The sequence below is a fragment of the Hippocampus guttulatus genome, chromosome 17 (genome assembly GCF_054856545.1).
Source record: "Hippocampus guttulatus isolate MCC_2025c chromosome 17, RoL_Hgut_1.0, whole genome shotgun sequence".
Taxonomy (NCBI): domain Eukaryota; kingdom Metazoa; phylum Chordata; class Actinopteri; order Syngnathiformes; family Syngnathidae; genus Hippocampus; species Hippocampus guttulatus.
The window spans coordinates 4,749,369-4,761,949 of NC_141277.1; the positions used below are offsets into that span (position 1 = coordinate 4,749,369).

Genomic DNA, 12,581 nt, shown 5'->3' on the forward strand with positions numbered 1-12,581 from the left:
TGCTTGGAGATGCGCTGCCACTAACTTTCACCGCCTGCCGGCAAGGCCGACTCATCGCGGACGTCTCCTCATCGTGAAAGCGTTGGCCGCTCACTCACGTCGAGCTCTTCTCATGTGTCCCCTTCCAGGTTTGCCCAAGAGAATGCTTCTGTTGCCCGTCATGAAAGTATCCGCCTACCCCGTCCCCCACTACCACTTCTTTTAGACCAGCAGACGCGTAAACCAAACAGTTTGGGGGGGTTTTTTCCACAAGGGACACCTTTTCGTCTTCTTTCCATACACTCTCAAGTTGCAGAAAAAAAATTTTTTGGGAGGGGGGGGCTGTTGTTATTCCCCCAAAACATACTGCAGGTTTAACTTTTGAAGTTGAAAACTTGAAGGATTTATACTGTGAATTTTTTCTTTTTTCGCTCATCCTAAATTATATCTGTTGTGAGTTTGTTCTTTACCAGAGCGGGGGGGGGGGCTTACTTTTGCAATACGTCACACGTATTCTCTGTAAAATATCAAACAAATATGAAGTGTGTGAAGGGTTGTATAGGAAGAATTCAATCATGTGGAATAAAGTTTATTTCCTATAAAAGTGGAATGCTGACTTGTGTAGTTTTTCTTTTTTGGCTTGTATTTGCTCAGCTTTCAGGAAAAGCCAGGTCCAATTGAAGCCGCGCAATTAATTTCGAATCGGTGATACTCCTGCCTCGTACATGCGCGGCGAATTTCAATCTTTTTACGTTAATCCCATGTCATCCCCATCCGGGGAACCATTTGTGCAGCTATTAGTCAGATCCCGCGTTCCGCATTCAGCCGCACGATCCCATTACCTCCCGTGGATTAATACTTGCCGGGTGTCCCACGGGGGCACGTCGCAAGCAAGTGAGCGTCGGGCCGGTGTGGGTTTGGGATTTTCAGTTATTTATTTATTTTGGGCCATGTATTCAGTGGCAGATAACCAATGCCAAATTACTGGCGGTACCGAATATTTAATGGATTTGTTTCTGATTTCGGTTTTGACATTTATATCTGAGCACTCCACACAACTTTTATTGCCGAACGGGTTCACGTGTCCTCTTTCGTGACATCGCAAAATTTGAAAGGAATTGTTAGCTTCAGCGAAGACTGAACGGAGCGGAAGTGCGAACGTGAGTGTGTATTGTTGTTTGTTTTGCGTAACAAGTCGATGCCTCTCGCCCGACGTTGCTCCAGGTTGCTGCTCCAAAGAGAATGGATGGTTAAAAACTGTCATCCAATTTCCATACTTCATTTGTTAGTATTTGAGTTTTAAATGACTCCCGACTTCCGATGAAGTTTTGTGTTTTTTTTTTTTTTTTTCAAAATGTCAGACTATCCCTTCATAATCGGCTGCACAATGCGTCCCCCAGTCACGTCAAATTGAAATGTATAAAATGCCACTTTAACAAAAAGTTTTTTGGGTGGAACGATTCCAAAAATGGCTCCGGCCCTTGAAGTGGCGCCGCTGTAAATGCCAACCTAATCTTCCTCCTGGTCCAAAGTCTCAAGATGTTTCACTATTGTATGTTTTGTGTGTGTGTGTGTGTGTGTCGTTCCAGGGGGTCTTTTCATAGACAATCCCTTCTACCAGCCACGGACCCTCGCGCCCTTCATCATCCACCTGGGCCCCCAGGATCTCTTCTCTGACTTCTAGAGGAGATGACAGGTTTTTCGGGTCGCCCCTCCCTCCCACCTCGTCACACGTTACTCTGTGGCGGCTCACACTTCCTGCCTGTTTCTTTCTTTCTTTTTTTTTTTTTTTTCCTGGGAGGCCTTCCTCTTCTTGCTGCTGCGCTTGGATTTCTAAACGGGCAGCAGAACGTGACAGCTCCTCTCTTCTTCTTCTTCTTCTTCTCGATGAAGCGGACACCTCATGATGGGAGGAGGAGATGGGGGGAGGGGGGGGCGGGGGGGCTATGGGGCGGCTCTACGTGACCCTAAAAGCAATACTCGTATTTGGCGAGAAAAGCGTGAGCGAGCTGCTCTTTCAAGCAATAGCAATACACACGAACTCCTCTCTTCAAGAAGAATGTCCGGCGACTTCACGCGGCGTTGCAATAGCTCATCTTGATTGTATCCAAATTGTGTGTGCGTACATGTGCGATATGACACACACACACACGTATATATAAACAAACAATGTGTGGTGACTACAATATTATAACGATGTACGTATGTAAATACATTTTAACGGATAACTTATTGTTATAAATTATTTTAGGACGATGCAGTGACATGTGCGTGTACTAAGGCACTATAGCTTTCTTCCAGTTTTCTATACATGAGCGACTCGTAGGAGAAACCAATATTTATCTTTAGCCATTATTCCTATTAATCGCCGCTCTTAGAAAAAAAAAAAAAAGGACTTTCCTTTCCTTCCTTGACGTCGTTCTGAGCCTAACGCCACGAGGTGCTCGCTTCTTCTTATCAGCGAATCAGACACACACACACACACACACACACACTTTCTGCGAGAAAGCACATGTTCTGAAGCCTCACCGCTGGCAGGGAACGCTCTTTGTGTTTGTTTGTTTGTTTGTGTGTGCCGGTCAGCTCCGAGGGGAATTTTGCTCATTCGCCTTCATGCGCAAAAAGCACACGCGTCGCACAGCGTCATGACTCGATATTGAACTCGTCGCACATCGGGCTTTTTAAGGTAACTATTTAGGAGTTTATGTTGCATCATTAAGGGTGGAAAGTGGCCTTTTAACATCAAAATGTGCTGCCCGACGGACGGACAGACGGTCGGAGACGAAACGCAAAATGTTCAATGGCTGTATTTGGACACTTTTGGGAGATTGAGCGTGTCTTCAATTGCCGTTTCTTTATTTTTGCTTCGTTTAGTTTCAGCTGCCAAATTAGTTTGCGCCTTCGCGGCCTGTCGTTGCCCATGTTTAATTCCAGTGAGCGTGTCTTTTCAAAGGTTTGTGAACTCGAGATAAAATTGAAAAAAATAGCCCGACAAAAAGTCATTTTGAAGAACCGCCAATGCCTTTGCCGACAGAAGCCCGTCGCTGCCACGCAAAAGAAACGCTCATGAGCACATTGTCAAATATCATTTTGACATCATGAGTTGAATTTATCTTGGTCTTTTGTGCCACTCCAGGGAATCAAAGAGAAACACAAAACTACCTCCAGGGTCAGATCGGTTTTTAACATTGCTAAATCCGCCATATAAATGCAGATGATAATGAATTTTTTTTTTTGGGGTGATTGGCACGTAGAAGCCAAGGTTGAGGACAGCTCCACACATTATTGCGTGGAACCTGACCTTCTGACCTTCGACCACTTCAGTCTTTTTCCCCCCTTCTGCCTGGTCTCTGCGCGTGCCCCCCCCTTCCCCTCTGCCCTCTCTCCAGATGGCCCCCATTAATGAGGCATACAGTGAGCAACCTCCTCGTTTCTCCTCCGGCCTCCAGAGTCGCATGCTAGCAGTCACCCTGGCCCACGTGCATTTAAAAAAGGAAAAACGCCATTTTAACAAGCCAATTTGATGAGAAAAGAGCTCAATGACGACAGCAAATATGAACAACTGTCTCCATGAACATTTGAAAATGTTCAGTGCCTCGGAACTCGCTGCCTCGCACGTCCATATTTCCCGCTTGGTAGTATCGACGCAATAGTATCGAGGAGCTATCGAAAAATGAACAAGGACGTATTCTGGCGTGTTCAAATGCAGCCACTGAGCACGTCAAAGTAGCGCGCGCGGGCGTCGGGTTTGGAAACCACCGAGCGTATTCCGACTCCTTGCTGGCCAGCCGAAATAGATCGCAAATAGATGCGGCATCACGTTTCATTTGCGCAGTGGACCAGAATAACTGCGGATCATATCATTTTCCCCATGTGTGCGTGTGTGTTTGCGGGGGTGGGGGGAGAGATTATCTACACGCTGCACACACACACACACACACACACACACACACACACACACCCTTGTAGCCAGACGCTTACACACATGAAGCATGTCGTCGCATACATACCTGCTGGTCAAGGTTCAACATTTGGAAGGATGGAACGTTTAGTTTGAGAATGTACACGGTGTTGTTCTCGTGATTGTAGAGTAGAATGTATTTACTCCTAGAGTAAAGAAAACATATTAATACAACCTATACAGTATATGGTCACATGCGCAAAAAAAAAAATATATATATATACGTATATATATATTTATATATATATATATATATATATATATACAGTATATCCTGTACATATATTTTCAAGCGGACGTGTTTTTGGGCGCATCCCAATTATTTTCAAATGTTTTGACAAAATCTAGTGTCTTATGAGCTTGTAAATATGTTTTTTGTTTTGTTTTTTTTTCAAAAAAGCCTTTGACTAAAAATAAATCAAATATAAATAAATAAATAACCTTTTTTTTTCTGATGCTGCCTATGAAACTGCAAAGCGATATTTAATCCTCAGAGTCTACCGAATTGATCGGAGTGTGCCGAAGGAGAGAATAATGGCGGCGACGGGATTGTGCTGTGTTCACCGTTTGGTAGCAAAAAACATTCACAGCAGTGCTGCTTTGCACTTTGTCACTTCATTTCTGCTTGTGGGAGTGAATAATAAAAGCGAGAAAGTGCTGAATCATTCCATTTGACTTCTTGTGTCCTAATTGTCAACTAATTGGATTCCCAAAGGTTGCTTTTCATAAAGAAGGCCCTTTACAGTCCAAATACATCAGAAACACATTCAGTCCCCTCATTTATTTTATTGCTGCATCACTTCAGTATTTATTCATGTATTTTTATTTTATTTTTTTAGCTTCACGTGTCCGATATTGTTTGACAAACATTTGCTGTGCTTCACGCTAAAAATGTCAATGATGTGTCATGAGCGAGTGATGATATGTTTTACGACGACACGCTCTAATCACAGAGCCACGGTTGCGGCCCATAATTGGCACGTGCGTCCATAATTGCATACAAGTGTACGGCAATATGAGCGGTCAATCATCTGCAACCTTGCTGATGACTTGATGAGACTCCGTATCGCATGGCAACCGGGGCACGTCCACAGTCTGGTTCGGATTCCGATCGTTCTAATCGAGGTGCCTTGCGTGGGTTTTCACTCTCATTTAGCATGCGGTGCTAGCACGTGCGCCGACCTATGCCCGACTGTCACATTTCCTCTTCAGTCACCCTAATGTGGAAAAGCCTCCGGCTATGCCATAGGACACACGATCCCCCCCCGAGGAGCAATAAGGGACTCTGGCCTTGTGACAACGTGGACCGTGTTTCACCGAAGTAATCAACTCACAGCTCAGGATAGCAGAGCTGGTTTTAGTACACATGCTCAACATTGTGACTGATTCGATAAAAGTGTCGGGTAGCACAAATAATGTACGGCGAATGCATTTTGTTTTGGGGGTTTTTTCATTGACAGCAAGCCCCAGTATGGTGCTAGTGCTAATTTCTCACCTGTTAAGATATCCTTTATTTGTCCCACACTGGGGAAATTTACAGTTTACTAATTAGTACTTGAATTTTTTTGTATTATTATTTTTAGTTATGTATTTATTTTAATGACACCTGTCGGGAAGACCCTCGTTTCTTGATGTGACACAGGTACCTGATTCAAGAGGGACACCTCTCCGGTTGCCGCCTTGCGGACCGACTTTTGTCAAGGTAACGCACACGAAACAGCTTTCATGACGCTTGGGGACCACCTTTTCTGAAGTCACAAACGTGTGCAGGTTTCCATGCAACTTTCTAAATGAACCTTGTGGGGACCTTCCTACGGAAACACACACACACCAGTAAAGGTCTCTTGGGATTTTTTTTTTGGGGGGGGTATGGGGGGTTCTATCATCCTGTCACAGATAAGCATGTAATTTCCTGTAGGTATGCAGTTTCAGCACCACCTTTGAAGACTCCTCTTTGAATATTTCTCCCTTTCAAGACACCCAAAAACTTAACAGATTTGATAACCGTGCACTATAATTGTTTTATAGGATGCTTTCGTGCTGCAGAGTGCATACCGACATTGACCGCCGAGCACCTGCCCAATATGAAGACTCCTATCGAGAACGCATGGACGGAAGCTTAAGCGGGTGACCGTAGACAATTGAGTTAAGCACCCTCGCCGTGGTACAAAATAACCTCTCGCGGCACACGCATGCATACAAAGTTAGAAGTCAATCATGCCGCGGGATTGTCGGAGCGACAGTTGCTGCAACAGTCAAAGCACAGACACGTGCGCAATGAGGGAATTTCTGTCCCGCTAAGCAGTGTTGTTTATCAGCATATAATCTATACTCTATCTGTAGCCGCATTGTACAAGTGCCCAAGTTGGAGAAAAAAAAAAAGTCGGAATAATCATGCGTCTAAAATTGGGTCAGTGGAATCATTAATGCACTTAATTAGATGGAGTCACTCTAAAAGAAACCACCAGCTTGAGAGCACATGATCATTGTTGTGTTCTGCGATGTTCCATTACAACCTGGAAATAACCTTCGTTGCTTGGCAGGCATGAAAAAGACCCAACTACTTGTATACGCGCCATTAAAACGATACATGTTGCCTTTTAAGCAAGCTTCAGAAACCTCAAGTAATTCTCACAAGGATTAAGTCACATACAACTTGTTCAGCGTGAAACAATGCGGTGAAGGGAATCCATGGAAAATTGGCACCGGGTTGCTAACTGCATTTATAATCCGATTCAAAATCAAAGTGAAATATTTTCACGGCAATCAGTGAATTTCAAAATTGTCATTGGATGGATGGATTGTCCTCAAATGTTTTTGGTGAGCCATCCTGATGAGAGAGCTGCAATCAATGATCATGTCAAGTGAAGGGAGCACTCTGCAGACATCCCACCTAATCGGCTTTCATCAATGCATTTACTGGGGTGAGGGAGCAACAGGAAAGCAGGTTTTCGAGTGACCAACCGCAAAGCTTAGATCACCCCCGGAGTCCTAATAACCTTCACCTCTCCCCTGCTGAGTTAATGGATTAATACTGAGTGGTTGCACACTGACACAGTAAAGAAAATCCATCAAATGTATGCTGTGGTGGTAAAGAAGCTCAATAACGAGCGTCAGGGACGAGCCTCGGGCGGAAAATGTCGGTGATTAACATTTTGGATCACATCGAGTGAACGCCTGTGAATATTCCAATTGCTCTGTTTCGTTTCATTCTCACCGTATGGAATTGTTCACAATCGGCTTGCTTTCACCGATAAAAGAAATCAATAGCGCCATCAATCAATTGATATGGCAATAGTGCTTGAGCTCACAGTAAAAACCAAAAACGAGAGTGTAACGGAACATTTCGATATACCTTCACCCGATACTGCATGTCTACCGTATTCGATTCTTGAGTTGAATTTCCCCGACATGCTTTGATGACTCTCATCAGATTGTCAAACCGATTCATAACAAAGCACCTACGGGCTTCTTCTCGGTTGACTCACAATGCAATAAAGAATAATATACACAAAGGAGCAGCTCCGAAGTGGGGAGGGATTCAGATACAATTTTCAGCAGACCGCAAACATCAGGATCTCATATTTGATGGCATGGTGGGAAGAGACGGGGCGGGGGGGATGTGGGGTGGGGAGGAATAAATAAAAGAAGGCATGATGCATGATGAAATAAGATTGCAAGGTGTGGGAGTAACATGACCTCGGGTTAACAAAGAGCAATGGAAAAATACGGGCAGGTGGGCAAGGGAATCGATGGATGAGGGAGCAGGAAGCAAGGCGGACTTACGGATCAAGTTCTATGCCTAACGCCTGACGCCTTGCTGACGCCCTTGTGAGCTCCAGCTCGAAGCGTCGGCTTGACAGCTGGGGTCATCCAAGTCGAGCGCACACAAAATACACAAACCTTCTGGAGGGTCTGCTACAAAACGAAGCTCCTGTGAAAGCGAAATAAATTTATATATCTCCGATGTTTTTTTTTTCAGGTCAATGTGCAGAATTCCGTCTCTCTTTTGGTGTGTGTGTTTAAGGCAGGATGACTCGCCTACCTGTAAGTATAGAGCGGTAAAGTTCGTCTTTGGTGTGTCCCCCTCTGTACCATCGCGCCATCCGTCACAGCAGCCGCTTGTCCAATTAAGCCACCGCGCGTGTTTGTCACACTATTAAGCGGTGAATACATCCGTGTTTTGGAGGACACCAATTTAGTGACTCCTCATGCACTTCAAATGAACTGCCAGCGGTTCCTGTGAAATAATAAATGGCTGCGTGAGTACTTTTGAGATGTCGATGGAAATGGAGCGGCTAGGCCTGGAGGTTTGTGATTAAATTCGGTGAACGTGCACCGTTTTCTTGGCGTCATCTGCTCTCTGGTGGAGCAGTACACTCGAGGCTTGGGGATGGAGTTGCGATGCCGATTACAACCTGCTCATATAGAGAACATCTTTTTATTTTTCGAAAATAAAATACTTAATATCAATTTTTTTTTGTTTCACTCTGTTTTATATAATACTATTGCATCTTTGACATGACACTGAATGTATTTGGTGTATAGGGAGAGTCCTGCACATTTCTCTTCAGCAAGCCGCTGTGTTCCATCGTCCCGAGACGGCAGCAGACGGCCTTGATGCACTTGATAAGTGCGCCTGAACGGGCCAGAGGCTGGTGACCAAATTCAACTCGGCTCGGCTCCGGCTCACCTGGGATCCTAATGAGGACAAACCATATACAGGTATTCACAAGATGAATGCATAACTATCATGTCCAGACATCCTATAGTAATATAAATAACTATTGCAGAAAGTTACTTGGAGAAGCGAAGAGGCAGCTGGGGCATCATTAGTGCCAGCGCCTCCTGTCATTTGTCCCAGATGTTTTCTTTTCTCGTCAGAGTGAGTCTGACATGACGTCTTTGTTTTGTTTTTTTTTCTCGCAAATCAAGTGTGAGACAAGGGTGGCAGCATGAACAAAGGTCAGATATTTATACATTTCCGGGAACACCGACACGCTTGACGCCTCTTGTAAATTAGCAAGCTAGGGCACCTGCTCTTAGAGCAGAGAACACTGAGTGTGCACACACCGACATGTAACTGATGATGATTTTTGGGGGGTGGGGGTCTGCACTTGTTTTCAGGATCTATGATGCATTCATTCCGGTTGCACCAAAAATCTTTGATAACTGTAGCGGGGGCATGAGGAGGTCATTTGGCCATCGCTGTCAATCTGAGGGGGAAAATTTGAAGAAATGACGGGAGCCCCAAGTATTAGACCATCTATATACATATTTACATGAATTACAAGTCCATCCGTATATATTAAATAGCTAATATTTTTTTTTCTTCACGATTCACGAGCTGCGGTCGTGTCTCTGAAGTCCTCCGGGGTTCCCCCATTGGAGGTCAAACATGCTTATGTAAAGCATTTAATACACAGAACAATAATTCGGTTGTAGCCTCTCATAAAATTATGCAGCAATACTGCCAAAGAATGGAGATTAAGAAAAATAATTGCTTGCAATAATATCACAGGAAAAGAGTAAGATTATTACAAGCATTAAGTTGCTATGGAGTTATAAATCAGGTGGGGGTTTTTTTTTAAATATATATACATATAACCTCCATTGGGACAATATTAGGAAATCAGACCATAAGTCAGATTTCTGTGTGTGTATGCCAGCTAAACCTCAGGTCATGTTTGCTCATAATTACGGATGAATTATTGAAGGCTTGTTTTTTTTTCACCAAGGTGAAATTTTGATGCATCCGGCGTTGCACACAAACACATGCACGCCCATGTACACGCCCCCCCCCCCTGGTCCCCCCACGACAGAGTAGAACAAACACAGGCTTTCACTCCTGAAAATGACTTTGGAAGAAACGGTGAAGGCGAGCCGTAGTCCTAAATGAAAAGTCCAGCCCATCTACTCGAATCACTTCCAATAAAGCAACACATCCACCATGTCAATGCCGGTGCTGTGAAAAGCTCTCCAAGAGGCAATGGTCGTCGGGCCTTCACTGATATAATTAAACGCACGAGGCGCCAACAATAACCAAATTAAACAGATGGTATCTACGTTATGCTCTGTAGTTAGTCAATAAGATTCATTGACCAAGATATTAGGAAGATCGATTATATCCAAATGACGTCTTATTAAAAGTGTGTGAAGATCATTTATCGTGTCTCTGTTTCATTCGGGTGTTTCTGGGTCATAATTGTTTTGTTTTTCCACAAAAACAATGTAACTGAACAGCAGAATACCATGTTGAGATTAGCACAGGTGCATACAACATGTCAGTGGAAAGAAAAAAAATAGACTTGACTTTCCCTTTATACTTTGTGTTGTATATTAAAAAAAAAAGACTTCTCAGCTGAAGACACATCATTGAGAGAAAACAAGAATGTGTTTATTGTACTGATCTATCTGTCCGTCTGCCCATCAAAACTGATTCACCAATCGTAAATATTTTTGACAGATCCAGGATAATTTATTCGTGTGTGTTGGGTATAATATGAAAATACCCGTTGCTTATTTTAGATGCAAAGCTTGAGTACAACATATTCATGATTAGATACATTCATATGTGTGAGTGGGTGTATGAAGCTTTTTGAATCCAGTCCTTGAAATGTTACTGTATTCATCCCGCTTCTCCTTTTATGGAAGGCTTCAAGCAAAACACGTCTGAATAAAAGGGGGAGAAAGGCTGTGGAGCCCCGAGGGGCACAGCAGAACATAAAGTAAGACTGTCACTTCAGCTGGAATGTTTTCCTCATTTTAGCATATGGCACCATCTAGTGGCCCAGAAGAAGAATCGCACCAGGAGTCACGCGGAATGGAGTCTCGTACTGGACCTTCACCCCCACCCAGGTTGAAAGCCGGCTCATCATCAGAGAATTACATTAATGGTAAGAACACACACTGGCGAGTGTATCGCCATTCACACGGAGAATATTAATTCTGCCTCTCTCAACCACTGTCGGACCTGCGCTACCTAGCGGTTAGCATAAGGTATTGCACCCGATTCAAACGATCCGAATGGAACCAGGTGCGTTACATTGTGAATTACTGAAAACTACATTAAAGAATAACATGAAAATAATTTATGGATGCCCGTGGATAGTCAAAATAAATATGTTGAATTGTCCCTGTTGGAGAAAATATGACTAGTTGACTGCTTGCGTGATGCTATCGCTGTGTGAAATAACCCCAACGTCCCCTCCCCTACATGCTGGGTTGTGTGTAAAAACATAAATTATTGGCTGTTATGTATTGTTTATGCGTCTAGCAATGGTAAATTCATGGTGTGCAAGCCAAAGTGTTTTTCTTCACCGTGATTTGTGATGTGCGAATTGTATCATAAATAACTGGAATGATATCATGAAAAGGAAGGTGGGAGGGATTTTATTTACAAGGTCAATAAAAGGCTAGAGAAGGTTGCGTGTTATGCATTCCCCACAAGAGCTCTAGCGGTGATGGTATCGGGAGCGCTTCCACGGGGGCTACAGTGGTCAAGCCTAACATAGCTTCACGGGGACAGAGAGCCACGGTGCCATTGGGAACTGTAATTTCCCCCATTTGCAGCTCCAAACTATGCAGGACTGCGTTGGGCCGCTTTGGCAATTACCTCATCTCAGTTTTTATTCAGTAGAAAAAGCAGCCTGTAGGTGCACCTTGTCTGCAGCTTCCATTTCATCCAGTAGATGGCGATAGCCTGAGTTTTAAAAAGGATTCAACAACCCTCTAACATCAGAAAAATAATGAGGTGAATTTATTGTATGTTGTACTGATCATGAAAAGCCTTCTCACATGTCATTGGCCTGTTGTCCTTTCGGGAAACACAACCATTCCCTCATCACAATTTAATACACACGAATGAATATATTCCTCATCATTTTCATGCATAAAATGGAGGCTGCGTGTCCATTTTATGCAAATGTGCCCTTTATTCCATCCATTCTTGCTTTTGTCGGCCTTTCGTGCACCCTAAAAGATCCCCATCAGTTTCCCCGGAAGGCCGCAGTCAACCCTTCTATTGCCTTCTGTTTCCTGGGAAAACAAAAACATTGATGACAGCTGATTTTGACATCTTGTGTGTTTCATTTTACATGAAGTCCAGCCTTGCCTGGTGCACACGTGTTAGATGTGACGCTTCATTCATGTCCTTGAAGCGTGTGCCCGTATTTCTGTGTGTGTGCGCGTGGGAGATGAAGGGGCTCAGATGTGTAAGTACATGTTTAATTATGCGAATGGTTTGCATTTCCAAAATGATGTGACTGTGCGCGCGTGCGTGTGCGTGCGCCTGCGTCTTGTGCACAGCGCCTGATTAAATCAAGGCAGCGCCCTCTGGGTGCACGCGTGCATGTGTGGGTGTGGGTGTGTGCATTCGCCAATTACTGTAGATTGAATTAATGTGGCGCCTGTGTAAATGAGCTGGGGGTGGTGGGGGGGGGGCGTGAGCTGGTGGACCTGCTTCAGTTGCTGTTTTGCTGAACAATATCCAACAAACACACACACACACACACACACACATGCACATTATCTTTGTTTCCGGTCACATTTTTTTTTTTATGTACTTATTCTCATGTGGTCTACTTCGTTTTTTTTTTTTTTTTGCGCACACACTGACAAGACAGGCCCCGCACATACTCCT

General features: G+C 44.0%; 1 protein-coding gene and 1 long non-coding RNA gene across 4 annotated transcripts in view; both read left to right on the plus strand.

Annotated features, from left to right (window-relative positions):
* strbp (spermatid perinuclear RNA binding protein) overlaps positions 1–4,608 on the plus strand; it is a 47,012-nt gene extending 42,404 nt beyond the window's left edge. For 2 of the 3 annotated variants that reach the window (XM_086134338.1, XM_086134337.1), the window contains exon 18: positions 1,569–4,608. In XM_086134338.1, the coding sequence (XP_085990464.1) occupies positions 1,569–1,663 (95 nt within the window). In that variant the 3' untranslated portion in view covers positions 1,664–4,608. Of the gene's footprint in view, positions 1–128; positions 590–1,568 lie in introns of those variants that run through there. The other variant, XM_086134339.1, reaches the window with a different exon arrangement.
* Positions 4,609–7,644: 3,036 nt separating this feature from the next.
* LOC147191625 (uncharacterized) lies at positions 7,645–10,836 on the plus strand. The gene is made up of 3 exons (XR_015103540.1): positions 7,645–7,987; positions 8,489–8,665; positions 10,710–10,836. It is a non-coding gene; the product is annotated as an uncharacterized LOC147191625 (long non-coding RNA).
* Positions 10,837–12,581: the final 1,745 nt, after the last annotated feature.